General features: G+C 51.4%; 1 protein-coding gene across 1 annotated transcript; it reads right to left on the bottom strand.

Annotated features, from left to right (window-relative positions):
* Positions 1–5613: 5613 nt before the first annotated feature.
* Positions 5614–8150, bottom strand: CRYAA (crystallin alpha A; the record flags this gene model as incomplete). Its single annotated transcript, XM_084279191.1, has 3 exons — positions 5614–5823; positions 6910–7032; positions 7962–8150. 3 exons carry the CDS (start codon positions 8148–8150, stop codon positions 5614–5616), a joined length of 522 nt encoding a protein of 173 aa, XP_084135317.1.
* Positions 8151–24507: the final 16357 nt, after the last annotated feature.

Below are 24507 nucleotides of genomic sequence, written 5' to 3'. Positions count from 1 at the left end.
CTGGGATCAGAGGCTGGCAAACGAGGGACAGGGCAGTCACCTGCTTTTCTCACATGAACTGACTGGTGTTTTGCAAGCCAGTCCAAATAAAGTCTGGTTTGGGGGGACAGAGCCTACGCCACTGCAGTCCCTGCTGGCTGCATCTCCCCAAACCAAGTGCCCAAACACAGCAGTGATAAACCACAAAGGTGTGCCCAGTGTGTCAGGAACTTCGGAGAGAGCACTCAGGGGGGTTGGATGTGTTTGGAGCCCTTTTTGTCACCAATGGAAGCCATTACTGCTTTTTTAATCTGAGATGATAGAAACCTGTGTGGCAGATCCCAAATCTTGATGGTGATGCTAAGGAGATGAGGGGTTATAATGGTTCATTGTAAGACAATCTGCTCTAAAGAGGTGGGGGAATGCTGGTAAACTTTCAGACTACTCCCAATCTTTGTGTAATGCTGGCTAGCTTGTAAATCAATCAGAAACCAAGAAATTCTGGAGTTGTGCAACCCTGCTTGCCTTGTGCCCTGGGTTTCAGGCTCTCTGGGGAGATGCTGAAATGCAGGGCGGGGGGTTGGAAAGGGAGTCCTTTGGTGTGCAGGGAAGGCTGCCATCCACAGGGACACAACTTTGCCAGGAAACCCCTCCCTCTCTCTCTGGCTGTCCTGCCAGAAGCCAAGACATAAAAGTCTGAAACTAATGGATAAACTGCAGGAGAGAGCAGGGAAAGCAGCATCTTCTGATTGCCTGAGCCCTTGCAGAGGGGGCTGTGTGAAGTCTGTGAGCCTTCTCCCGGTAAGGATGAGAAGGGTCCTCCGTATCCCCCTGCTAAAAGGGGCCACAAAGGGGGAGGATGGAGGGCTGCAGGTCAGATCCTGCCAGCCTCTGCACCCAGCTTTTTCTTGGAGGTAACAGGATCCCAGCAAAGGTGATGTAACCTGCCCAAGCAGTGCAGTGATGAGGAGGGGGGAAGGAGCTACAGCACCTGGAGCTGGTACATTGGTGTCACCACTGCTGGGCCATGGGTACATGTGGGAAGAGGGGAGAATGCTTGGAGTAGGATGTGTGCCCATGGACCACTGACACATCAGACCTTAGGACTCTTTTGGTTGGGGGAAAGCTAAAATCATTTCTGCTTTGCTGTGGGCAAGCAAAGTTAGCACTCTGGGTGGAAACAGAGGGAAGGCAAAGACAGTGCAGTAAGGATGAATAGTCAGAAAACCCTAAGCAGAAGCTCCTCGTGACAGGCCACTCAACACCAAGCTGCTGAGACACTGGAAGGTTCCATCAGTGCCTTGCAGGCAGGCTCCTCCATGATAAAACCACTGACTGAGGTTCTGACCAAAAAAACCTTCCAGAAGCTTTTGTTAATCCTGGAGGACTGTTAGCAAGACCGTATTAAGAGGTGGATTTGAGCAGAAAGCTGTGGTGAAGAGCTCCTGCTTGAAACCATGGTCATAGGCGATGAATGGCGAGAATTTTCTTTAAATGAAAATTAATCTCATTAAAGGGAAACAGTAACTCCTGCAGAGCCAAGTGCACAGGAGAGGAGGAATATCCCAGAGTGATGTGACAAATAAGACTTTGTGGTGAAAAACATGAAATATTTTTTGTGACACATGGACAGTAGTAAGCAAATGCTCAAGGTCTTCTGTGGGTGGATGTGGCCATGGGGGCCAGGGGGCTCTGGGCTTGGGGACAGGCAGGGGACCCTTTGGCGACACATCCCCTGTTCTACACAAAACACCACCAGCCACCCTGTGTGTCCTCACACAGAGTCTCTTAGCAGCCAGTTGTGTTTCTAGTTAGCTGACAGCTTGCAAAGGGCTTTAAAATCAGCCCTTCTCAGAGCAGCAAGACAGTTTGAGGTCTGGTGTCTCTGGGCTTGACCCCAGAAGTGGAGGGCTGCATGGGTCCTTCAGCACGTGCTGCGCTGCAGCACCAGGGCCTCTGTGCGAGCCGCTGTCCCACTGCACGGATCCCCGCTCACCCCAAACCTCCTCTGATTTCCTATCATCAAAACTTCCACTTTCTGCCATCCAGATAGAAAAAGGGGCCTACAAATGGTTCAAATGTCATTCTGTGGTAACATCTGCATGCAGATTATGCTCAAAATTTTCCCTATTTTTACACCTCTGAGAGGTTTGAATGTTTGGGGGCTGAATGTTTGGACCTGTTTTTTATTATTTGGTTTTTTTTTTTTTTTTCTTTCTTCCTGGCTTTGCTGAGTTTGTGTCAGGAAGGAGAGAGGTGTCAGTACATAGTGGGGAGGTGCTGAGGCTCCAACAGGGAGATGCCTGGGTGGGAGAGGAGCAGAGGCCAGGGGCCATTAGCACCAGGCGAAGCAGAGGCAGGAGGCAGCTTCTGTTCAAAGGCCCTTTCCCTAACTGCAGTTATGGCTCCCTCCTGCTATGAAATTGCCCCTTCCTCAAACACGCTCATTCCTGCCTTTCCCCTGGGATGAAAGCACAACAGGCTGCACAGATTTTGGTAGAAAGCTTTAGGATTATCCAATAATTAATCATAGTAAAAAATAGGTTTAAAATCGTGTCAGATGCCAAGGGGGTTCCTTGCTTTCTAATTACCAGACAGCAATCTCTCTCCTTTCCCTCTCACCTCTGCTTCTGTGGACTTTCTCCTCCTTCCCACATCCTTTCCTGTCTCCTTGGCTCTCCCTCAGCCACCCTGTTCCTGGTGGGCTCTACCACAGAAGCCATGATGTTGGTCCCTATAGTAGTCCCAGCACCCCTGGCCTCAGGGGGGTCAGGCAGGGGATGGGGCTGAGCCCTGGGGCACATTCGCTTTCTCTGGATAAGGGGCTTGCTCCTGACTTCCAGCCCTCCCTGGGTTTTGGCCTAGATGTGGCAGAAGAAAGTGGGTTTTAATTTTAAACAGGCCCAGAGCTTCTGTGTTTATGGCTCACATAAATATTTAAACCATGCCATGAGGAAGAAAAAAAACCCTGCCATTTCACAGCTAAGCAGCAGCAAAGGGGAGAAGGTATGTGGGCTCCTCTCCTTGGCAGGGCAAACACTCTTTCCCCAGCTGTCCTCACCTCCCTGTGCTCTTTCCTGAGAAAGATGAGGTTGCTTTATTGTTGCTCTGTCTTGTTTTGTAGGCATGATCTGAGATCACCCAGAGACGTGTCAGTTGAGACGGACTTGTGCCTGCTCCCAGGGAAGCCTTAGGAGCCCAGGTGGAACTCAGAAGCTCCACTTCACATTGCAGGTCTTGGATGTGAAGATCTCTGCCAAGATGAAAAGCCCTCAATATCCAACCTGACTTTACTTATGGGGTTGTTGTAGTTTGCATGGCTGGGTTCTGGTGGAGGAGGGGGGTGTTGCCGGGGTGGCTTCTGCCAGCAGCAGCCAGAAGGTCTCTGCAGGCCCCACCAGCCGGCTCAAGGCCGGACCCGCTGCTGACCAAGGCCGAGCCCATCAGTGACGGTCACAGCGCCTCTGGGAATCACAGTTAGAAGAAAAAACCCACAAGCAGCTGCTTTTTGCCCTCAGAGAAGGGAGTGAGAAGATGTAAGAGACTCTGCAGGCACCAAGGCTGGAGAAGGGCAGAGGAGGAGGCGGCCCAGGTGCAGGAGAGGATGATGCCCCTGCAGCCCGTGGAGAAACCCATGGTGGAGCGGGTGACGTCCGCAGCCCATGGAAAAGGCCGAGACCCCACCTGCAGCCTGTGGAGAGGCCCCACGCTGGAGCAGGTAGAGACATACAGGAGATGCTGTGATGCGCGTTGCAGCAAGCCTCTGCCAGCACTTGCAGCCCATGGAGAGAGACAGAGACACAGAGATGAGCGAGAGAGAGACCTGTGCTGGAACAGGTTTGCTGGGGGGGGAAATCTTGTGCCTCCGTGGAGGACCAGGCTGGAGCAGTCTGGGCCTGAGAGACATTCTGTGATATATGACTGCACCCCATAGCAGTGACCCATGCTGGGGCAGCTGGCAAAGAGCTGAAGCCCCATGGGAAAGGACTCAGGTTGGAGAAGTTCATGAAGGATTGTCTCCCGTGGGTGGGACCCCATGGTGCCACAAGGGAACAGTGTGAGGAATGCCCCCCACCACCACCACACACCCACACATCCCCCTCCTTGGCTAAGAAGGAAAACAACTCATGAGGAACTGACCGAAACCCCCACCCCCGTCTCCCCCTGTGACACTTTGAGGGGGAAGAAGGGGCAAAATCATGACTAAAGTGAAGTCTGCTAAGAAGGGAGGGGCCAAACCACCACAGGAGTTAACTGTGGAGATGAGGAGTATCAGTGATGCTATGTTCTTCCTAAACATCACTGATTTCTGTCTGTGTGGAAAGTTGTTTGAGTAAAGCAAGAGAGCTGAAACCTTCAGTCTTGAATGCTCACATCTCTGCAGACTTGGCAGCCATGGATTTCCCATGTGGCAACCACAGGGAGAGCTAATACCTACACCCTACCCGCCCTGCCAACAAACAGCTTGCTTTCATCATTCATTTCAGATTAAGTTCTTCCCATCACACCGTGCAGATGAGGCCTCATTGCTGTCTTACTGACGTAATGAACTTAAGAAATGGTGTGGTTGTTGGACTGTTGATTTCCACCCCCCCCTTTTTTTTTATCCCTTTGTTTTTCTTGCATGAAGGAGAACAGAAACATGAAAGAGCGTCACAAAATGTACTTCCAGCCGGAGAAAGCGCATCCTCCAAGCAGCGTCAGGCACCGTGCTGACCTCTTCACTTCAAAAGCCTCAGGAAGGCACAAATGAGACCCCCAGAGCCAATTGCGTGTTTCCTATATCTCTTTATTGACCGCCACTGACCACGTTCTCAGGTTGAGTGCCAGATACCAGTGGGAGAGGTGGAGCTACCCTAGAATTACAGCGAGAGCAAGGGAGACGGTGTGTCACGCAGAGGCTGGGGAGAGCTGGCTGGGGATGTGAAGCCTCTGCACAGCAGCGAGCCCCCCTCTCTCCCCCAGGGGCCTAATAAGACAGTGGAAAGGCGTGTTTGTCCACCAGTCTGTTGTCCCTAAGGGAAACAACCAGGTAGTGGTGTGAACAGACACACTTTTTGCTGAAAAACAAAGTGTATATTGCAAGCCCCAAAGGTGAAGGCATTGCTATTTCTCCTGTGGTTGCAAGGAACTCCTGGCACGTTCATCACGTGTGCAGGGTCTCGGGCGTGGGGCTTGGCTCTGTCAGGTGTTTTTTAAGAGCAATCAGTTTAGCTCTGCATGGGATAAAGCAAATCTGCAGAGCTCTTCCCCTGCTCCAAGCCTCGCCTCAAGACTTGATGCACCAGCAGCCAGTGTTACTTGTGCACTCCCTCCTACCTGATGGTGGATGTGGACTACAGCACCAGGCAAAGACCCTTTCAGCAAGTACAGCATGGCAGCACGTGCCATCCACGCCACCCCCACGGCACAGCTCGCAGGTTGAAGCTTCAAAGTCCACCAGCCTCTTGCTCAGCCCCTCGTCCCGTCTGAGGGAAAGTGGGGGGAGGGGGGGGGGGAAAGGAAACAAAGGGAAGGAGATGGGGGGCAACCAACAAAATAAACCCCTCTAGGTATTCACTGATATCTATGCAATGGCTCTGGGAATGAGACCTGCAGGCGGTGGCAGCCTGCGTACCGCAGCGGCAGGCGGGCTTAGGAGGAAGGCGCAGAGGTGGGCTTCTCCTCCCGGGACACAGGGATGGGCCTCTCGCTGTGGCTGGCGTCCATGTTGGAGGGCACCTTGGGGCCTGAGAAGGTCAGCATGCCGTCGTTGGACAGGGAGCAGGTGATGGCAGCCTGGTCCACGTTGGCGGGCAGGCGGTACCGGCGGTGAAATTCACGGGAGATGTAGCCATGGTCGTCCTGAGAGGTGGAGGGGAAAGGGGGAAAGACCTGTCAGAAACCTCCCCTGGCGCCACACCGTGCCTCCCTCTGCCTAACCCCGCCATTCTGTTGGAGGGGTCCACGTTGGCCCCGGCTTATTGTGACGCTGTGCTGTCGGTATTGCCAGGCACATCTCTGCTCTTTGTTCTGTTTTACAGGTTTGCAGGGGCAGATGTCCCCTCACAATGCCCCTGAAGCTGCAGGAGCCCAGCCGAGCAGCGGGGTGTGATTTCGGCCGTATTACAGGTTGGGATCTGGGTTGAAAGGGTGCCCTGCAGCAGCCTCCGATTTCAAAGGATGCTTAGAGAGAAAGTCTGAGATTCTGCAAAGGTAAAAAGCAAGGCATGCCTGTGTGCCTGTGTATGTCCTTACTAGGCAGCAATGCCGTGTCAGCCAAAGTACACAATCCTGGCCTCCTTTTTTTATCCTTGCCAAAAGAATGAGAAATGCACTATTTTTTTTAAGTGAGCCATGAAAAGGGCTGCTCTCTTTCTCTGGAGAAAATAACCATATTAAAAAATACATACTGTTTCCAGGCTAGAGCTTTGCCTGGCCAAAAAAGTGTATGAGAACTAAACCCCTGCTGGTATAATTCACTTTTCGACCCCCACAGATATTTCCATGACATACATGTTAAAAGTTTCCAAGCCTGAGGCGCTTGGTTGTTTTTCTTTTGTTTCGTTTGCTCTCGCTTTTCCCTCCCAGATCAGCATATGAAAACTCTGTTTTCACTAACGATTCTGGCTTAGGAAAACTCAGCCATGCATAGGCAGCGCCAGATGATGTTCTTTGTCTGGGCCAGTGTTATTAGTGAACAATGGACATCGTCATCTGATGGTTATGGAAGATGAAAATTGAAAATAAACAAGAGGGGAGTGGATTAGCCCGTCACTGTCAGATATCAGATGGGGGCTCTATGGGAAAGGGGCACGCCACTAGCAAGGATCAATAAATAACTCCTTCTTCTGATAGTATTTTTTTTTTCTTCAGCAGAGGACCACTGGAAAGAAAGAAAATGGGAGCTCAACTCCCAGTTGCTCCACCAGCACCCTCACTTCCACTTACCTGTCTTTCACTGTGCTTGCCATGGATTTCCACAAAGTCATCAATAATCTTCACACTCAGGTCTTCGGGAGAGAAGTGTTTTACATCCAGCATGATTGTAAACTTGTCCCGGTCAGACCTCACCTGCAACGAACATTGTGAGACAGTAATACCCAACCAAGCTCTAGAGGCAGCACCAGCATCATCACAGCTTAAAATCCAGAGGAGAGGGGTGGTCTGGCAGCGCCATGCTTTCCCCTTCTGCAACTACAGGTGTCAGCGGGGGGGTGTTCCTTCCAATTGTGGGGACCCAAGGACACTGGGAGCCTGCAGTAGGCATCTGCGCCATCACTACTGCTCTGGGGAGAGGTGGCATTTCTCTCCACTATTCTTTGCACCCAGCGATCTGCCAGATGCACCGGGGGGTTGTGGTGGGCAGTGGGAGGGAATGGAAAGCAGTGTAATAGTCTCTGATCGCATGCATTTCATCCCCTCAGAGATTTATGGTTTCTTTGTGGCCTTAGCTCTGGGAGGAGACCAGTAAGAGAGGGCTAGAGAAAGCACCAGTCCCTGAGCTTCAGACCAGAGCCCCAACAGCTACATAGTCCTCCTATGTGATGCTGCCATGGAGAATTGCTCCTGGGTGCTCCAGCATGGGCTTCCAAAAACCACAGAGCTCTTGAGGCAGAGGAGGGAGACAGAAAAAGCTCCCACTCAGCAGGGTCCACTCCCACGTCTAGCTGCCCTCGCGGATGCTTACTCCATGAGCAGCCCAGCTCTTCACCCGCCATAGGGCAGCAAAGGCAGCAAAGGCATGTTGGAAACAGCCATCAGAGTCAAAATGTTTTCCATTTCTCAAAGGAAGCCTTCTCCCCAGCAAGGGTTTCCCTCCATGCCCAAGAAGGGGTGGGCAGGCTGTGCTCATGGTGGGCCAGAGGTCTTCCTTGCCTCCTTGCACCCCAGTCTGGGGCTATAGCTACCGGCCCCCACCGGGAAGCTGTGGGTGGGGAGGTGCGGGTGGAGGTGCAGGGAAGGAGAGGAAGGAAAAGGAGAGGAAGCTGAAGAGCCCTTACCTCTGAAATGCCCGACTCCAGCACGCTGCGGAAGAGGGACTGCCTGTAGTAGGGGCTGATAGTGGAAGAGAACAAAGGCAGGAGATCGTACTCAAGGAGACCCTCTCCGAAAAACTGGTCAAACAAACGGCTTGGAATGAGGGGTCCCAAGGCACGCTTGAACCAGGGGTGCTGGATGGTAATGTCCATGCTTGCTGCTGCTGCGACCTGTGGCTGTGAGGGGAGAGTGGTGCGGGCAGTGCAGCCGCTGGGGAGACAGGGATGCCTTGGCTGGACTGCGCGGTGCAGCCCCAGGGAGGCTCCCCCTATATATACCGGTCTCGCAGAATGAAGGCATTAGGGGGATTTCTCTGGAAAGACATGATCTCATGGTGGGGGCAACGTGGTCAGCAGAAATGTGGAGACTGACCTGGAAATGACAGCCTGGTTGGAATCGGTGCCAGGTCTCCTGGAGGGACGGTGCCAGGCAGCAGGCTGTGAGACACAGGATGCCCAGGGGTACTGGCAGGTCCTCTGTGGGATCAAGCAGGTCAAATGGGACACCCTGGGGAGCGTCTCAAGGGTGCTTGTGAAGGAGGTCTGCTCTGCGGGTCTTTGTAACCCGCCCTCGGCTTTCCATTTATTTGCTTCGGTTTCTGCCCCTCCCTGAAACAGAGACACAAAGTCTCTTCCAAATAAATAAAAGGGCTTTCTTCCCAAGTGAGGAAAAAGGATTTGATTCCAGTTGAAGAAAGGGAAACTTATGTTGTGACATGCTAAAAAGCGTCCCTGCTGCTTGAGAAGGGCCTGACACCCCCGGCGCAGGGCTCCGGGCAGGGCTGGCAGGGCAGCAAGACTGATCACAGAATCACAAGGTTGGAAAAGACCTTTTAAGATCATCAAGTCCAACCAATCCCATCCTAAACTAAACTATATCCCTAAGTACCTCATCTACCCTTTTTTTAAACACATCCAGAGAAGATGACTCAACCCCCTCCCTGGGCAGCCTGTTCCAGGCCCTGACAACTCTTTCAGTAAAAAATGTTTTTCTAATGTCCAATCTAAACCTGCCCTGGGGCAGCTTTGTGCCATTTCTCCTTGTCCTATCACCTATCACCTGGCTGAAGAGACCATCACCCACCTCTCTACAACTTCCCTTCATCTAGTTGTAGGTGGTGATAAGGTCTCTCCTCAGCCTCCTCTTCTCCAGGATAAACAGCCCCAGCTCCCTCAGCCGGTCAGATGCTTGATACAGAGCATGGACACGGGTTTGACAGGACAGAAACTTAGGTGTGTTGTGGGAGACTCATTTATCTCCTGGTGTCATGACAGATCCCACTTAACATGCATGTCTGTTTCACTTAAAGCTGCCTTTAAGGGGTCTTCCACCATCCTAGATGGACTGGGGAAGAGGTTAGTGTGCCCACTTTGGGAGCCACAAGGTCTGCCCAAGAGCTGAGGCAGCTGGGGGGCAAAAGGAAAACTAAATGGTGTTGAGGCTGCATGGCTCCACAGGAAGGCTCGGCATGAGCCCACGGTGACAGCCCAAACCCGGTTTCCACTGGTGCAAATGATGTGGGCACTACATTCATCCTAAGGGGCTTTTGGACAACAGAAGCACCTACATCAGGAGTCTTGCAAGTTTCAGCACCCACCTTTCAGTCAGTAGAAAGAAAAGGAGAGAGAGGAGAGGGCACTTCCAAAAGGAACTTGGGAGTTGAAGGGTTGAATCATCCTTTGAATCATCCTTTGCTAGGGACTAAAGAAACAGAGGAAGGCTGAGATCCTGGTATCAGGGCTTCAGGGGAAGCTGGATCAATCCAGAGAACCTAAGTTCAGAAAAGCACTGAGGTAAAGTGACACTCAGTTGAGCATCGCTTGGCATCTACGTGCCACATGGTCTTGGAAAGCCCTTAGGTCTGACTCTCACACGGTGCATGGAGGCAGGTGAGGAAAAGGGAGAACCAGGCGTTCTGGTCACAGAGGCTTTCCTTCATGGAAAGCAAAAAGTTAAGCAGAAAAACACACCAAAAGGCAGCAGGGACCCCTAAGACAGGCTATAGTATTTTAGAAAACAGGTTTTTCCCAAAGCTTCATTGCAAATTTGGAATATGAGTCCGACTCAAAAGGTCTTCTAGTAGATCTGCTGCTGAGCTTGCCTTTCAAAGAGCCTCCCCTTCAACTACCATGAATCATTACCAGCACGTGAGACATTTAGTAAGCAGTGTCACCCAGGACAAGCTGCAGAAACCCTAGATGATGTTTCTGAGTAAAGCAGGCATCAGGGATCAAGCACAGCCTTTGCTTTTATTTAGCTACTGCTTCTCCCTGTGACTGACTCTCACCTGCCAACTCCCACGTAAGTGAGCCCAGCGCTGTCTCCAGCCCCCGTACCAGACTCCGTACACAGGTAATGTGAAGAGAGAAACCAGTATTTAAGTGAGGCAGCAGCTGCTCAGGTGTAACTGTGGGTGGTTGGCTTGTGTGTGACTCTGAAGCACCAGTGTAACTGGGGTTACTGTTTCCGACTGGCGTGCGGCAGCCACGGGGAGACTCAGTCTCTCCGCTCGGATCTGCGTGTCCCCCGCAGAGGGTGCAACTCTTTGGGTGGCTCTTAGACAAAACAGGAGCGAGTCCCTTTCAAATAGGCCTGTCAACCCCAAAAGGCAGGCCCATACCCATTTAGACGGTCCTCTGCCCTAAGATGTAAGCTGTCCAGTGCAGTAGGAGGGAGAGAATGATTTCTGCAATCCTGAATGACCAAACTGCTGCAGCGTGCTGATCGAGGGAAGTTCTTCCTTCGGAGGAACATTTTTATGAGGCACAGAAGAGGAGTTTATGACAGCCACACAGAGCTAGGGCAGGTAATGCTGTGACTGTGTTGCAAGTTTTCTTCCTGCCAGTCTTGCTCTGGTGGAAAATACTACGTAAGGAGCGGGTGGGGTGAGAGCATCTAGCATAAACAAACAAACAAAGAACATCCCCCCACACACACACACACACCCCAGCTACCACGCTTTTCTTAACCTCCCTGCTAGCTTTGGAAAGGATGCAAGAAGCCCGCAGAAGTCAGTGTGCAGGCAGACAAGCTCAGAAGGCTCTAGGGAACCAGCATTTTCAGTTTTGGCTCATGAGCTGCTAAGCACTGACTAAAAGCTCTCCCTAGGAATGAACACAGAGCTTTTCTTTTTAAGGGAAGAGTCCTTTCTTTAGAAGAGCATATCCTGTTCCTCACACAGGCGTGCCACCCAGGGCAGTGCCACGGCCAGGAGCTTCAAGCCTTGCCACCAGGGTTCTCCCTCAGGTGCTGGTGGAGGAAAGAGCAACTGACTCATTTTTCCCTCTGCACTCAAACCCCACCAAATATCACGGCAGGCACTGAAGTAGTGACTCCTGTCGAGTTTGGAATGCTGTTGGTACCTCGCTAAAGTTTGTAAGGGATGGGAGGAGGTGAGGCCACGGTGCCAGCGCAATTTGCTTAACTGTGGTCGGGGCTGCGGGGCTCACACAACGGGAGGGCCGACAGGAGACAAGGCAGATGTTAGATTCTTTTTTTTTAATAGATCAATAAGTGTTTCTTGTTAAAAGCAAAGAGAACGCTTGAAAACCCCTCTTTGAGGATAGTTCACAGTAAGAAAGAAGCCAGTTAGTGGGAGGTTTGCTACATGCTGAGCACCTTTGAAAATCAGGCCATGTATTAATAAGTTTAAATATAGCTCCAGGAGCCTAACTTTCAGCAAGTATATTGAAAAAAACCCACCTGCTTTTCTTTTAAAGAGAGTGTCCCTAGAGAACTCTGCAAATCCCTGTGCCTCCCAAAGAGCCACCAGCTGCCCCGCTGGGAGCAGGTGAGCAGCCCCCTGCCCTCCCCCAGCTTGGCTTCAAGAGCCAGGGACTAAGCCTGTCCCGGGGTAAGTCATCAGAGCTCTCCCTTCCTTCATCTCTTCACCTCTTGCTTGATGAATGGTCAACCCCTGTGCCACAGTTTTGCCCCGGGCAGACCCCACTCTTGCTCACAGTAGGTTTTGTCCCACTGTGGTTGCAAAGCTGCTGAACACCTGGGCCAGGGAGAGAGTGATCAGTGATCACAGAGGTGACAAGTTGAGGTGACATTTCTAGTTTTCTACCTAAAAAGAAATCTTTGTCCCCATTTTTAGGGCATAGTCCTCTGTTTTATTGCTGGCCTTGGAACTTCTTTTTCCTCTCCAACATCTCCTTCCTCCCTATTTTAGAGCTACGGGACAATTTTTATTTCCTGGCTTGTAGTGATCCACAGTCCGATTCACTATTCAGCTGTATACTGGAAAAGTTAAAATATCCACTCTCCTCACACAAAGACCGATATTTATTTTATCTAAAGAATTTATATAATACCAACAGTCTGCCCTGGTGCAGCCAAAGAGGCTTAAAAAATTACTAGCAATCCCCTTTTTCCACCTCAGAGCCCACATCCTAAACACTGAACAAATCCCATCAGTGTTTAGGGCACGTAACATCATTGTTGTCAAATCAATGGCGACTTTACGTGCTGTTAATCCTTGGCGTTTATTCAAACCAGCTCAGCAAGTTTCAGCGGCACAATGCGTTTTATGTTTCCATCAATGGATTTGCATAGGGAATGAGAGATACTCTTTGCTTCCCAGTCTGCAGCAGCACGCCCGGAGAGTGGGAGATGTGAAGAGAGCATCCAGCGCGCCGGGAGAGACGGGAGAAGCGGGACGGGAGCGGGTTTGGAAATTTACAGCTGCTAAGCAGTGAAGCAATAACTTCTCTCCATCTGTAGATTTCAGAATACTTTCCAGAGGAGGTAAGTATCATCACGGTGACTGGAAACAACAAGTAAAATGACTTCTCACCCAGACAGGCAGAGGTACAGTTTGAGCCCTTTACACTCCCCTCGCCTCTCCTGTGAATAAAACCACCTCTCTTGCAACTCCACCGAGCTTGCTGCCGAGAGCCCCTCTGCCTTGCAATCTCATCTCTCTGAGCTCCACGGCCCCTCTTTCTGTGGTAAAATATATTCCCTTTGCTCTGGAAATTACACCCATTTTTTCAACCCAGAGAATCTGAGAGTGTAGGGTTGCTTTGTGACCTGATGTTTATTCATCTAAAGCAAACAATTAATTAGGCTGAGGTAACAGTTTGAGGAATTAAAACCTTGACTGATTTTCAGAGGAAAGGACAAATTGTCTCTATTGTTTGTTTTTGTGGCTGGTTTTGTTGTGGGTTTTTTTGTATGAACCTCTACCAAATAAATAAGAAAGAGAGAAAGATACATCTTCAGGTTGAGAGCTCTTTAAAAAACCAAACAAAACCTCACTATATGGTTCTTTGATTTTGTAAAATAATTTTCTTCTTTTTTCCCAGCGTTCTTGACAGCTTAGATGTGTGTTATTTCTGCATGGTCAACATATAAGCATTCTTGCACTGAGCAGATCATCCTGTGGAGCCTACAGCAGAGCAATCCTGTAGGGTTTTTTTCCTCCAAAGGATCGGTACGTAGCCTCCACACTGGGAAGGTACAGTACACAGGGAGGAGTGGCACACCAGGAATGCTTTCCCACCGATACTCGCTCAGCAAACTGGCAATATGTAAGGCTTGGGAAGGAGAAAAGAGCAGGGGCAGCCTTTGGAGAGGGGGAAAAGGGATTGCAGGAAAGGTCAACCAGGAGGAAAAGTGGCTTCATCTGCTGATCCAGGGAAAGAGGGAAACTGAACAAGTGGTGCTCATGCAGTGGGAGAGGAGAAGCAGGAGGAGGTCTGTAGGAGCACTGGGAGAAGACTGGAAGAGATGTTATCATGGAAGAGAGGTGGTCTGCACAGGACAAGCAGCTCGGTAAAGGCTGTTCTGCAAGCTCTGCAGCCACTTGGTAATCTTGCAGTGAGCCAACACAGTCCTGCTTTGAGTCTGCCTCTCACTGGGCAGGGCTCGGAAGGAAAACACTAGGCACCAAAGGTACATGTCATTCTAAGAACTGTTCAGCTACCCAGAAAAGCTCCAAAAATGGCCTAATCACAGGTGATGGTGATGCAGCAGTAGTTATTTAGTGCTCAGGTGTAACCTGGCACTGGGAATTGAGCTGTTTGTCAGTGTTAGAGGGAGCGTGGAGATCGGCTCAGAGGGAAGACAGGAGGTGGACAGGACAAGAAGGCAGTAGTATCACATCTAAATGGGACACTGATGAAAGGGGGTTTGGGCAGGCAAGTCGTATCGCTGGTTCAGGTTAGAGAGTGAGAGGCACTGAGAGACCTGTTGGTACCAACAGAGGCTGAAACCCACTCGATTCTCCAGCAGGTGCTGCGTGTGCACAGGCTACCTGCACAATTAGATTACTTAAAGCCAGCCTAGATAACCCACTGTGACTGCTCTTTGTGAAGAGCATCCAGACAGGGAGTGGGTCCTTTAACAGGCAACATCTCCGAACCTCCACTGGGCTCAGAAGTTCCTGCCCGGCGCCACAGGACCTGCAAATCTCCCTGCACAGAGGAGAAACATATCATAACCACAGCTTTTATCTGGCTCACAGGGATCTAGTCTGTCCATCCAGCAGCCCAGCAGAGAGCAAACCAGCTAGCTCTTGATGGGATAACGATACCCGTCCCTTACTCCTGGGTGCCAGACGAGTCTGTTACGGGGGCAGCTGGCTGGTGACTTGGAGAATTTATTTTTACAGTAGCCCGGTGATGGGAACCTGGGGAAAAAAAACCCACATCCCTTGGCAGAGAAAGACCCTAACGAGCCGTTTGTCTAAGCTGGTCCCCAAATCCTCTTGCTGGGTTTATGTGCACTCATGTGAGGATGAGCATTAGTATGAGGGTGGTGGTGGGGGGGGTTAGCGGCGAAACGATGAGCACGACAGGCTGGCGAGCGGAACTGCGGCGCCCGGCTCTGCGTGCGTCACCGCCTGCGCCTGCCAACGCCGAGGGCCGCGCTCAGCAGCCCGCAGCCGTTACGCACCGCGGGCTGATGGCTGCTCTGCATCGCCCGAGGAGGGGAAGGAGTCAGTAGGAGCCCGAGGTCCCTTTGATGTCTCCTATGATCTTGCAAGGTAAATCGAGCACGCAGGCCGGAGACTGGAGCACACTTTTGTTTGGGGAGGGGTGGGGGGGTGGGAGAGGGGGAAGACCACAAACTAAGGGATAATCAAGCTGAAGAGCATCACATTCCCCAGACTTTAACCCACAGGAAAGCGTCACGCTCAGGCGCAGCAGATGGGATCACACTTCAGGTGGCTGATGTAAGCACCAACAACCACGGCTCTGCTGCGTCTGACTAAGGTTAAATGATGAAGACCGTCACAGCATCTCCAGCCTAAACCCCTCTTTCCCCTTTCTTCTTTTTTTTTTCTCCCCAGAAGCTTTGTGCATTTTGTCAAAAGGTTACAGCCAGGGGACCCTGACTGTAAGAAACAGAGGCATTTTGTATGTTACAGCTGGGAAGAGCGGTGCAGAGGAAGGGGGCTACAGCTATGGGTGTGTGGTGGGTCAGCCCCAAGAGGGTGCGTTAATCTGAGGGAAGTTTCGAGCAATCATTTTGAAATGCAGGGGCCCCAAATCTAAACTCACAGCACAGAAACACAGAAGTCTTCCCATGCAGAGCATTTCTCACTTACAAGGGCGATAGAATGGCCTGTAGATCACAGAGGAGCTTTTCAGTGACCCAGGGAGGATGCTCTCAGGTACAGAGGTTTAAGTAGAGCACTTTATGACTGGCTGGGATGTAGGAGAGTGGTTCTGGAGCCTTCGGATAGCATTTGGGCAGATGAGCAAATAAAAATCTGCACTAAGCAATGCTTCCCAATGCCTGGAGTTCTTTCTCCACCTACTGCATGACAGGAGGAATGCTCTACAGCCTCCAAGAGCTACCTGAGAAGTGATCATCCTCTTCTAATGCCACACACTGCTTTGCCACTCACTATGTCCAGGATTCCTTTCTCACTGCAAAGTCTTGTCTCTGACTCTCCAATTTTATTGACTGGGACAGCTCTGTGTATTTCTGTGCTGCTGAGTGACTAAAACCTACAGTCAATGCTGTTCAGCCCTCCTCTGAGCCTGTGTTGCTTTACAATCCTGTTTTAGGGTACCTGACAAAGGTGTTACTTCTGAAGAACTGCTTCTTCTTCACAACACCCCAGCAGGAAGGAGGCCACCATCCTCTGAAAGGCACAAAGATTTGGCCTATAGTGGCCACCCTCTTCCAGTTTCCCAGCCCATGCTGGAAATTGGCACCCGCCCCAGGGATGACCTGAGGGCAAGAGAGATAAGAGAAGGAGGGCAGACACTCAATCTTCCCTGTGATAACAAAATGCCCTGGGGCATCCACCAGCTCTGCTCTTCTCTGGGGCAGTATGTCCCAACTGGGAAGGTGTTACATTCAGACATTGCTACCTGAAAGGGGAAAAAGGGGAATGAGGCACACCCACATTGGCTACAGTACCCGACCTGCTTCTTCCCACACATTGTGGCACAGAGAGGGGCAAGGAATGGGGAGTGGGGGTTTCAGTCAGTTCTTGACCAGTTGTTTTCTTAGCCTGAGGGGTGACATTCCACACACCCTTCCCCTGCTCCAGCGTGGGGTCCCACCCACGGGAGACAGTCCTTCACAAACTTCTCCAACCTGACTCCTTTCCCATGGGGCTTCAGCTCTTCAGCAGCTGCCCCAGCATGGGTCACTGCTATGGGGTGCAGGCATAAATCACAGAATGTCTCTCAGTCTCTCAGGCCCAGACTGCTCCAGCCTGGTCCTCCACGGAGGCACAAGCTCTCCCCCAGCAAACCTGCTCTGCCATGGGTTTCTCCCAACACAAGTCACAGCATTTTCTGTATGTCTCCACCTGCTCCAGTGTGGGGTCTCTCCACAGGCTGCAGGTGGGGTCTCGGCCTTTTCCATGGGCTGCGGGGGGACACCCACTCCATCATGGGTTTCTGCACGGGCTGCAGGGGCATCATTCTCCCCAGCACCTGGGGCATCTCCTCACCCCGACTCCTTCCCTGACCTTGGTGCCTGCACAGTTTCTCACACACCTTCTCACTCCCTTCTCTGGGGGCAAAAAGCAGCTGCTTGCAGCTTTTTTTCTCCTAACTGTGATTCCCAGAGGCGCTGTGACCGTCACTGATGGGTTCGACCTTGGTCAGCAGCAACTCCAGCCTTGAGCTGCTGGTGTTCGCTCTGTGGGGCCTGCAGAGAGCTCCTGGCTGCTGCTTGCAGAAGAGAAGACTTTAAAGAGGCTGAAACTGTGAGTGGGTAGCCCTTCAGCCACTCTGCCCTGCTGCAGCTGTGCCACCTAATTTCAGTCCTCTGCCCTGATCCAGAGGGCTGGGTTATCTTGACCTGCAAGGATCCAGCTTGGTTGAAGAAGTAAGCAGAGAGAATACCTGTTGTGATCAATAAAAGCATGAAAAGAGATTGGTGTGTATCTTTGAGAGAATGAGGACAGCATTGCCCTGAAAAAACCTGCCCTTCTTCAGTGAATGTTATTGCAAGAGGTCTGACATGGCTGCCCCATTGCTTGCTACACTTGGCAAGTGCTTTTTATCTCCATAAACTGTAGCACAGGCAATTTTTCCAGTGTGCTCACAGCATATCAGAAGCAATGTGCAGTCTTTGGTTGAGATCACAGATTGCTCTACATCCACTTAGCATCTATTCCCATAGGTGGCCACATTGCAGATCTGGCTTTTCCTTTACAGAGCTCCCTGGTAAAACATGCTCTGGGGTCTGAACATTTGTACAGTTCTGTAAAGGACTCAGCAGGGTCGTCCTTACAGGTCCCAGACATGTATAAAACAACTTTTTTGAAACTCTGAAAAGCATCAACACCTAAACTGCCTAAGAGATGCCCTGAGTTAGTCAGGAATCTCATCCTTCCCATCAGCTTGCTCCATCAATGGTTCTTTCTACATAAGGGACAGGCGTAGGTGCTCATTTTCCAATGCTCTTGGGTTAATTTTCACCCTTAAACCAAGGCCTGATTTCCTAAGTGTTCCTCTTCCAGCTCACTCTGGGCCACAGACAAGCAGCTTTTCCGCAGCAGCCCCCAGGCATTGTGCCATGGGGCTGGGCTGTGCACAGGCAGGCAAGAGGAGGGAAGCTGCCTTGTCAACTGAACAAAAAGAAGGTGCCAAGTAAAAAGCTGAGATTTCACAGGGGCTGCTGCCTGGTTTCACACCTTTTTAGCTTACTACTTGCCAGCCAGCAGTAGCCTTCGGAGGTAAGCGCTGGGTTTAGCCTGCTTAGTCCTCAAGCTGAGTGTACTTCCCTGGCCCAAACAGCCAAAGCTAAAGCTTCCCAACGGCAAAGGGAAGCTCGACTCCAGAACAAAGACATGCTGTGAGACCTGCAGCATGAAGGCCAGAGCTGAAATGTGTAGCTTGAGCCCTCCTTGTGTCTCTAAGCATGACTTCTGCATCCATGTCCAGGGAGGCTCCTGTTCTCCCACTCGTGGCACCTCCTGACCTTTGTACCAAGTCCTCCACTAGTACAGAAGCAGCACACACCCCTGCTCCACATCCAGCATCACGCCTTTGCATGAAGTGGGCAGAGGCAGGAAGGGACCTCCCTGCAGACCATCAGGTTTTCGTCCCTGCACTGACCCCTACTCTCTGCAGGCAAGGAGGGTGCTTTAGGGCAATGCCCCAGGGACTCTGTGCTGGAAGAGGGACTGGCACCTCCGAATCAGAGGAGGCATTTGCAAGCCTGCTCCAGCCCCACCCAGTGATAGGTGCTGGAGATGGCACTCTCTGCTCAACTGGTTGCAGGATGAAGATGGGGAATCACCAGGAAAGATGTTGATTCTTCCCCAACCTTTAGCTGGACTGTAGGAGTGCTCAGGACCAGACATGCAGTATCTACTACATCAAACCAGAGTGAAGAATGACAGCTGCATGATTTGACCTTGTTAACCCAGCTATTTAGTAGAACGTGTAAGTCAATAGTGGCTGTCAATGAGTCTGCATCAATACCTGCTCAATAACCAAGCACTGCTAACAGAACATTTTCTTTCAGCTGTGGCTTTAAAACCACTTCTGGTCTAGAAACACAGTACACCAGATTCCCATGACATTCCAGTGAAGACGACTGCTTAGGAAAGCAGTTTATATGAGGAAAAAAACAAGTGGGCTTTTTTGTAGGCATTGGCATTCTGATTAAAGTGCCATTTATCTTGCCTTAGGGTGCTCAGTGTAGCTGCTGATTTGTTGGGAGAGACAAAGGGCAGAGAGAGCATGCGTGGAAAAGTGCACAGAAGCAGGCTCGGATGGGCATCTGCTGCCATTCAGCCACGGCAGAGATGAGAGGGGTCTAGTTTAATGACTCTTAAAAAGGCAGACCTGCAATCCTTCTTCATCTCGTGGAGATGCCCCCCCTTGGCGTCCATTTCAAGGTGCTGGACACCCCAATTACACACCACAAATGCTACTCCCTCCAAAATCACTTTTTTCCCCCCACATTTTTCCCCCCCAAAACTGCAGCATGTGCATGTGCCCTTCTTGGGCCAACGATTTGGCAATTTTCAAGTAATTTCAAGTGTCCCATGTCAGGCCCAGTTCCAACCAGCCACTTTCAACCTCTGGATTATAACTTCCTGCCTAAAGGTGTGTCAGGCCCATGGAGGAGTCCAAAGCAGAGCCAAGGAATCCAGTGGAGCCCGGGTGACCCTTGCTACAGACACTCTCCAATCTAAGTCTATCTTCAAGTAAGAGCAGTAATTTTATCTCTTGCTTTGTTAAGGAGGGCAAAGGAATACACAGGAATACAATCTTGCTGGGTTTGGGGTTTTTTTTTTCTTCTTGTGGTAGGTGATACCTGGAAAAATCACTGGGACCTGTGAGACCAGCTCAGTGAGACTGCAATGCTGTGGCTGCCAAGTCTCCTGACCGCTGCAATGTCTCAGCCCACCCTTGCAGTCTCTCTGAGGTCAGGCTGAAGGGTATCTACAGACTGGGAGATGAGGGGAGAGCGAGACGTGGGTGGCTGAGGCAAGGGACCCCCAGGTCCCTTTGCATCTGCCAGCCCACTGCTGGCAGCTTCCTGGACCCGCTGCTGAGCCCACAGGGACGCTTCTGCCCCTTCAGTACAAGAAGAGGCAATATGGGCTTCAGAACTGAAATCGTCAGGGTGCACCTGAGCCCAGTGGGTGCCAGCAGCTGCAGGAAAGCAATTCCAAGTGACAGGAGGTGCAATGGTAAAAAGCCTTTCAGCACATCAGGGAAGGGACAGGGGAGCCTCTTTAAATGCCTGAGCAGCCTCACACCAGCTGCCGAGCAGTTACTGAGCTGTGCTCCTGTCCTAGCAGAGCTCAGCTTCCCTTTTCATCACACTGTCACCTCCCAGCTCTCTCACCACCTCGCACCAACAAAGTCAGCAGAAACCAATGCTCTTGCTGTGGCTGTTTAAAACAGATCTCAATCTTGTGGGAAAATAGCTGCCCAGCATTACTCCGACACTTGGTATCGCTCAGCCGTGAAAACTCACTCTGAAACTGAGTTTGGGGGAAACTCCCTCTATCTTTTGCTAATCCAAATGAAGAAGGTAGGTCCTTGCCAGGACCCTGGTTGTGCTACATCTAAAGGACATTTCAGCACCTATCCAGTGTACCTAGGTTTCCCACAGCAGATTTACAGCCCTGGTGTTACTTACTGAGCTGGTGTTATTTCAGCTAGAGGTACTTTGCAGTGCTAAAACTAGCAATGTAAATACTATTGATCTTGGCCCTTACTCTGAGAAATACAGAGCTGCAGGATGTTGTAAACATTTATTTCTATTTAAGCTCCAGGGAAATGCTTTAAGATAGCAAATAACTTAGCATTAACAAGGCTGACCTTTTTATCTAAGCCTCATCAGTTCTGTAGTCAGGTGGTAGCAAAGAAGTCTGTTGTTGCAGTTACTGCCCTGAAATTAAAGGCTAAAACAACAAGGAGAAGAATTCACACAAGGCACCAACAGCTCTTTGGCTGCGTCAAAGCCAGCAGCTTTGATGCTTGTGCTTTCACAGGGCTGACTGAACAGATCGATTAGATCTGCATCAGCCATTCTGCAAGTCATAACTGGGAAAAAAAAATTATTTTCACAGAGCTTCTTGCTTTGAAAATAAGCAGCTTGGCCTTGGGCAGAATTTCCCAAGGCACCTACGTGATGCAGAGAGCAGAGCCCTGATGTCAGTATTGTTCAGTAGACCCATGGCAGCTTACCTGGCCTCTGACGGGTGACAGTAGCAGTGGAGAAATGATAGCTGGGGCTTGGGCTTCACCCGACACTACCCCTCGCTACCCTGCTTGGTAGTAGGTTTCTGCTTTTTCAGGGTGATCCTTCTCCTCTGCCTCTCTACGTGTGGTAATTAAGGCGCTCTGAGAAAGGCCAGAAATGCAGTCCCACATGCAGGCTTTTCTGCCATCCACGTTAGATACTGTGCTGCACACTGGTCAGGGACAGCCCAGAGCGTGCGGCTGTATAGGTCAGAGTGAACCCCTGGGGGCTGAGCAAAAACCCATGGCAAAACTGCAGCCTCCCTTGCCCAGCTCTGCCCCCCTGGGGAAGCGAGAGGGGTTGCAAACAGGCTCCACTGCAGCCCACTGGGCTCCTGAGAGACTGTCTGCTGCCACAGGACCCTGCTGGGAGCCAGGGAAGCAGAGCTCCCATGTCCCTTCCCCTTCAGGCCAGGCACACCAGCCGGGACAAGGGGTTCGTGTTTCCATCCCAACAGCTCCTGAGGTGTCACGTTCCCACCCCCTCCCAGGGCCGCCCTGTCCCATCCTGCTCCTCCCTCTGCACCAGGAGTTTCCCCTCCAGCTGTCACATCTTCCCAAGGGCTCCCATGCCCGTGAGGGGTCAGGCAGGGTCAGTCCCAAGTAACTCATCCCTCATCCAAAGTGTATCCCATATTTGAGTCCCCTCACAGGCATCTTCTGCATCCCACCCCGCAAAGCTCTCCTCACCTCCTAAGTGACACACCAGGCTCCCCCAGCACCTTCTGCCTCAGGTGAGCACAGGGAGCACAACCAATGGTGCCACGTTTGACATGCCAGCAGAGAGCTCCCCCGGGCACAGTGCTGGGGGCTCCCTGCTGCTCAGAGAGGGCCCCAGGGGAGGACAGGGCACCAGCACCCATGTTGCACCCACGCTGGGGAGAGGCCACGCTGCAGGAGAGGGAGAGGCAGACCCCAAAAGGAGCGAATACCTGTGTAGCCCGGGTCTCTTGCCCAGGCTGCCGGGGCTCACAGGAGGGGAGCCCGGGCCCACCACCTTGTTGAAGTGACTGACAAAGCTGCCCTGGATTTTGTCCGGCTCCATCCCTGCCAGGGACTTGCACCGTTGCGTTGGGTGAGCCCTTCTAGCTGAAGGCCACCGGAGGGAGCCCCAGCAAAGCGAATGAAGGCTGACGGGAGCTTCTGCGCTCGTCATTTAGAGCCGTGGCTTGTTCACCCGGTTATCCCCGAGGCCTGTGGAGTCAGGGGGGTGATTTCATAGCGGGGAAAGCAAACCGAGAGCCCCACGTCTACTGTCAGGAGGGGTCCATCGCTTCACATCAGCCTGCTCCTTCACTAGACCATAGGGCACGGTGATGCAGGAAAGCTCTAGAGCACCCATGGAGCACATCTGGTGCAGAGGAATGGGAACGGCCTGTTCACTTGCTCTTCTTACCCACCTCTGGCCCGGGAAAGCCAGATGTGGTGGGGGCTTTGCCTGACACAGGGAAGCAGCAAGAAGCTTTCTGTGAGTGTATTGTGCCTTCTGTTTCTGCAGCCTGCTCCAACGGGCCTCTTTTCCTAAACAAAACCTCTTCTGTGAATGTATTTCAGGATAAATCTGGCACATTCTTCTTTTTTTTTTTCCTCTTTGGGTTTTTGGGTTTTTTTTTTTTTGGGGGGGGGGGGTGTTTGTTTGTTTTGGGGTTGGTGGGTTTTTTTGTGATTGTGGAGCTGTAAGCAGAGTTCAACTGGAGACAGCACAGGGAATGTGCAGGACGTTCCCCTCCCGCCTACACCAGCTTGCTCTGGCATTCCTGCTCTAGCACTGGCAGAAATACCTGCTATTTATAGGTCTAATATTTGCTGATAAAAAAGCCCCACTGTGAGGGTACAGTCACGATGGGCTTGAGCTGAACAACTTTGCAGCTACAGAAAGGAAGAAACCTTACACTTCCTCCTTCTACCTTATCCTTCCTGCCTTCCCTCCCTCCTTTCACCCGGTGCTCCCATCTGTACCGTGCAGCCTCACTGCCCCTTGCAAATTCTAATTGTGAGATAAAATGATTCAGCTTATCAACCCAGCCATTTGAACAAGTTCAACCTGCTTACCATGCAATCAGGCAAGTATGACAGACAGAACAAAATAAGGACTGGGAGGGGTGGAGAGAAACCTACCCCTTACAGCATAGCTGAGCTAATGTTAGCTAAGCTCCTGCTGTATCAGGAAACCATAACCAAATGAGGCCACCTGGAGTCAGGCTGAAAGCAAACGAAACCATGCAGTGGGGATAGCAGATCTCCAAGCTGCTTTCTGGAGCACAACCTATGCAGAGAACTTGCTCAAGGGGCACTAGATGAGTCCTTGGAGGAGAGATGTAAGGGGTACTAAACTGATGAACCACTGAAGGCTCCAGAGGTCCCTTGAGCTGGAAAAAGTTGGAGGCTAGGAGTGTACCTGGGGAGACAAGGCAGCTTCATGTTTGCACCCCTGCTCTTCCTCTCTCTGGGGGATATGCCTTTTCTTTTGCCAGGACACACACCCACTAGAGATCTGCTGCCTCCTGCCAGAAGGTACTGCATCCTCCTCCAGGCACGGAGGGGATTCTCAGCATTTTCAAGGCAGACTGACCTATCCCTTCTGATAACCACGCAGCCACAAAGAGCCTGCACCAGGCTGTGCTCCACCGCTACACTCCCAACAGCTACCGGCAGGTGGACCCGCAGACCTTTCACCGCTCCTGCTGGCACCTCCATGAGCAGCCTCTGCACTGGAAGCAGACTCTACACACGCATGCAAAGGTCCCTGTAGCCTTACTGGCAAGCTCCTGGTGCATACCCAGCGCCTCACCCCTGGGGAGCCGCTTCCCAGAACACAGCAGAGTAACTGGCAGGGCTCCCTCCAAATTTGCCAAGGTTTCCATCACGTTCTCATTCCGCTGCCTTGTTGTCCTCTCAGTCTACTGCCTGCCCCAAGGTACCTGGGGGCAGGAAGCAAGCAACACCTGGAGAACTTTTCCAAGGTGTCATGGTTTAGCCCTGGCCAGCAATTAAGCACCACACAGCCACTTACTCCCTCTCCAGAGGAGGGGAACTGGAAGAGTGAGAGAATTCATGGGCTGAGATAAAAACAGCTGAATAGGACACACAAAAAAGGAATATCATAATAACAATATAAATTATTAACATATATACAAAACAAGCAATGAACTGCACAATTTCTCTTCATTCAAAGTCAATGCTATGAGACCCCCAGCCACTGTGCAAGACCCCCAAACTGCCCAGCCCCTCAGCCATCACATGCAAGCAAAGTAAAACAAGGAGTTCATTCACCACTTCCCATCAGCAGGCAGGTATTCAGCCATCATCCCAAAGTCAATGCCAT

This window comes from Gallinula chloropus, assembly GCF_964237585.1.
Source record: "Gallinula chloropus genome assembly, chromosome: 1".
Classification (NCBI taxonomy): Eukaryota; Metazoa; Chordata; class Aves; order Gruiformes; family Rallidae; genus Gallinula; species Gallinula chloropus.
Note: the sequence above shows the minus strand (reverse complement) of the source record. Positions and strands in the feature narration are given on the sequence as shown.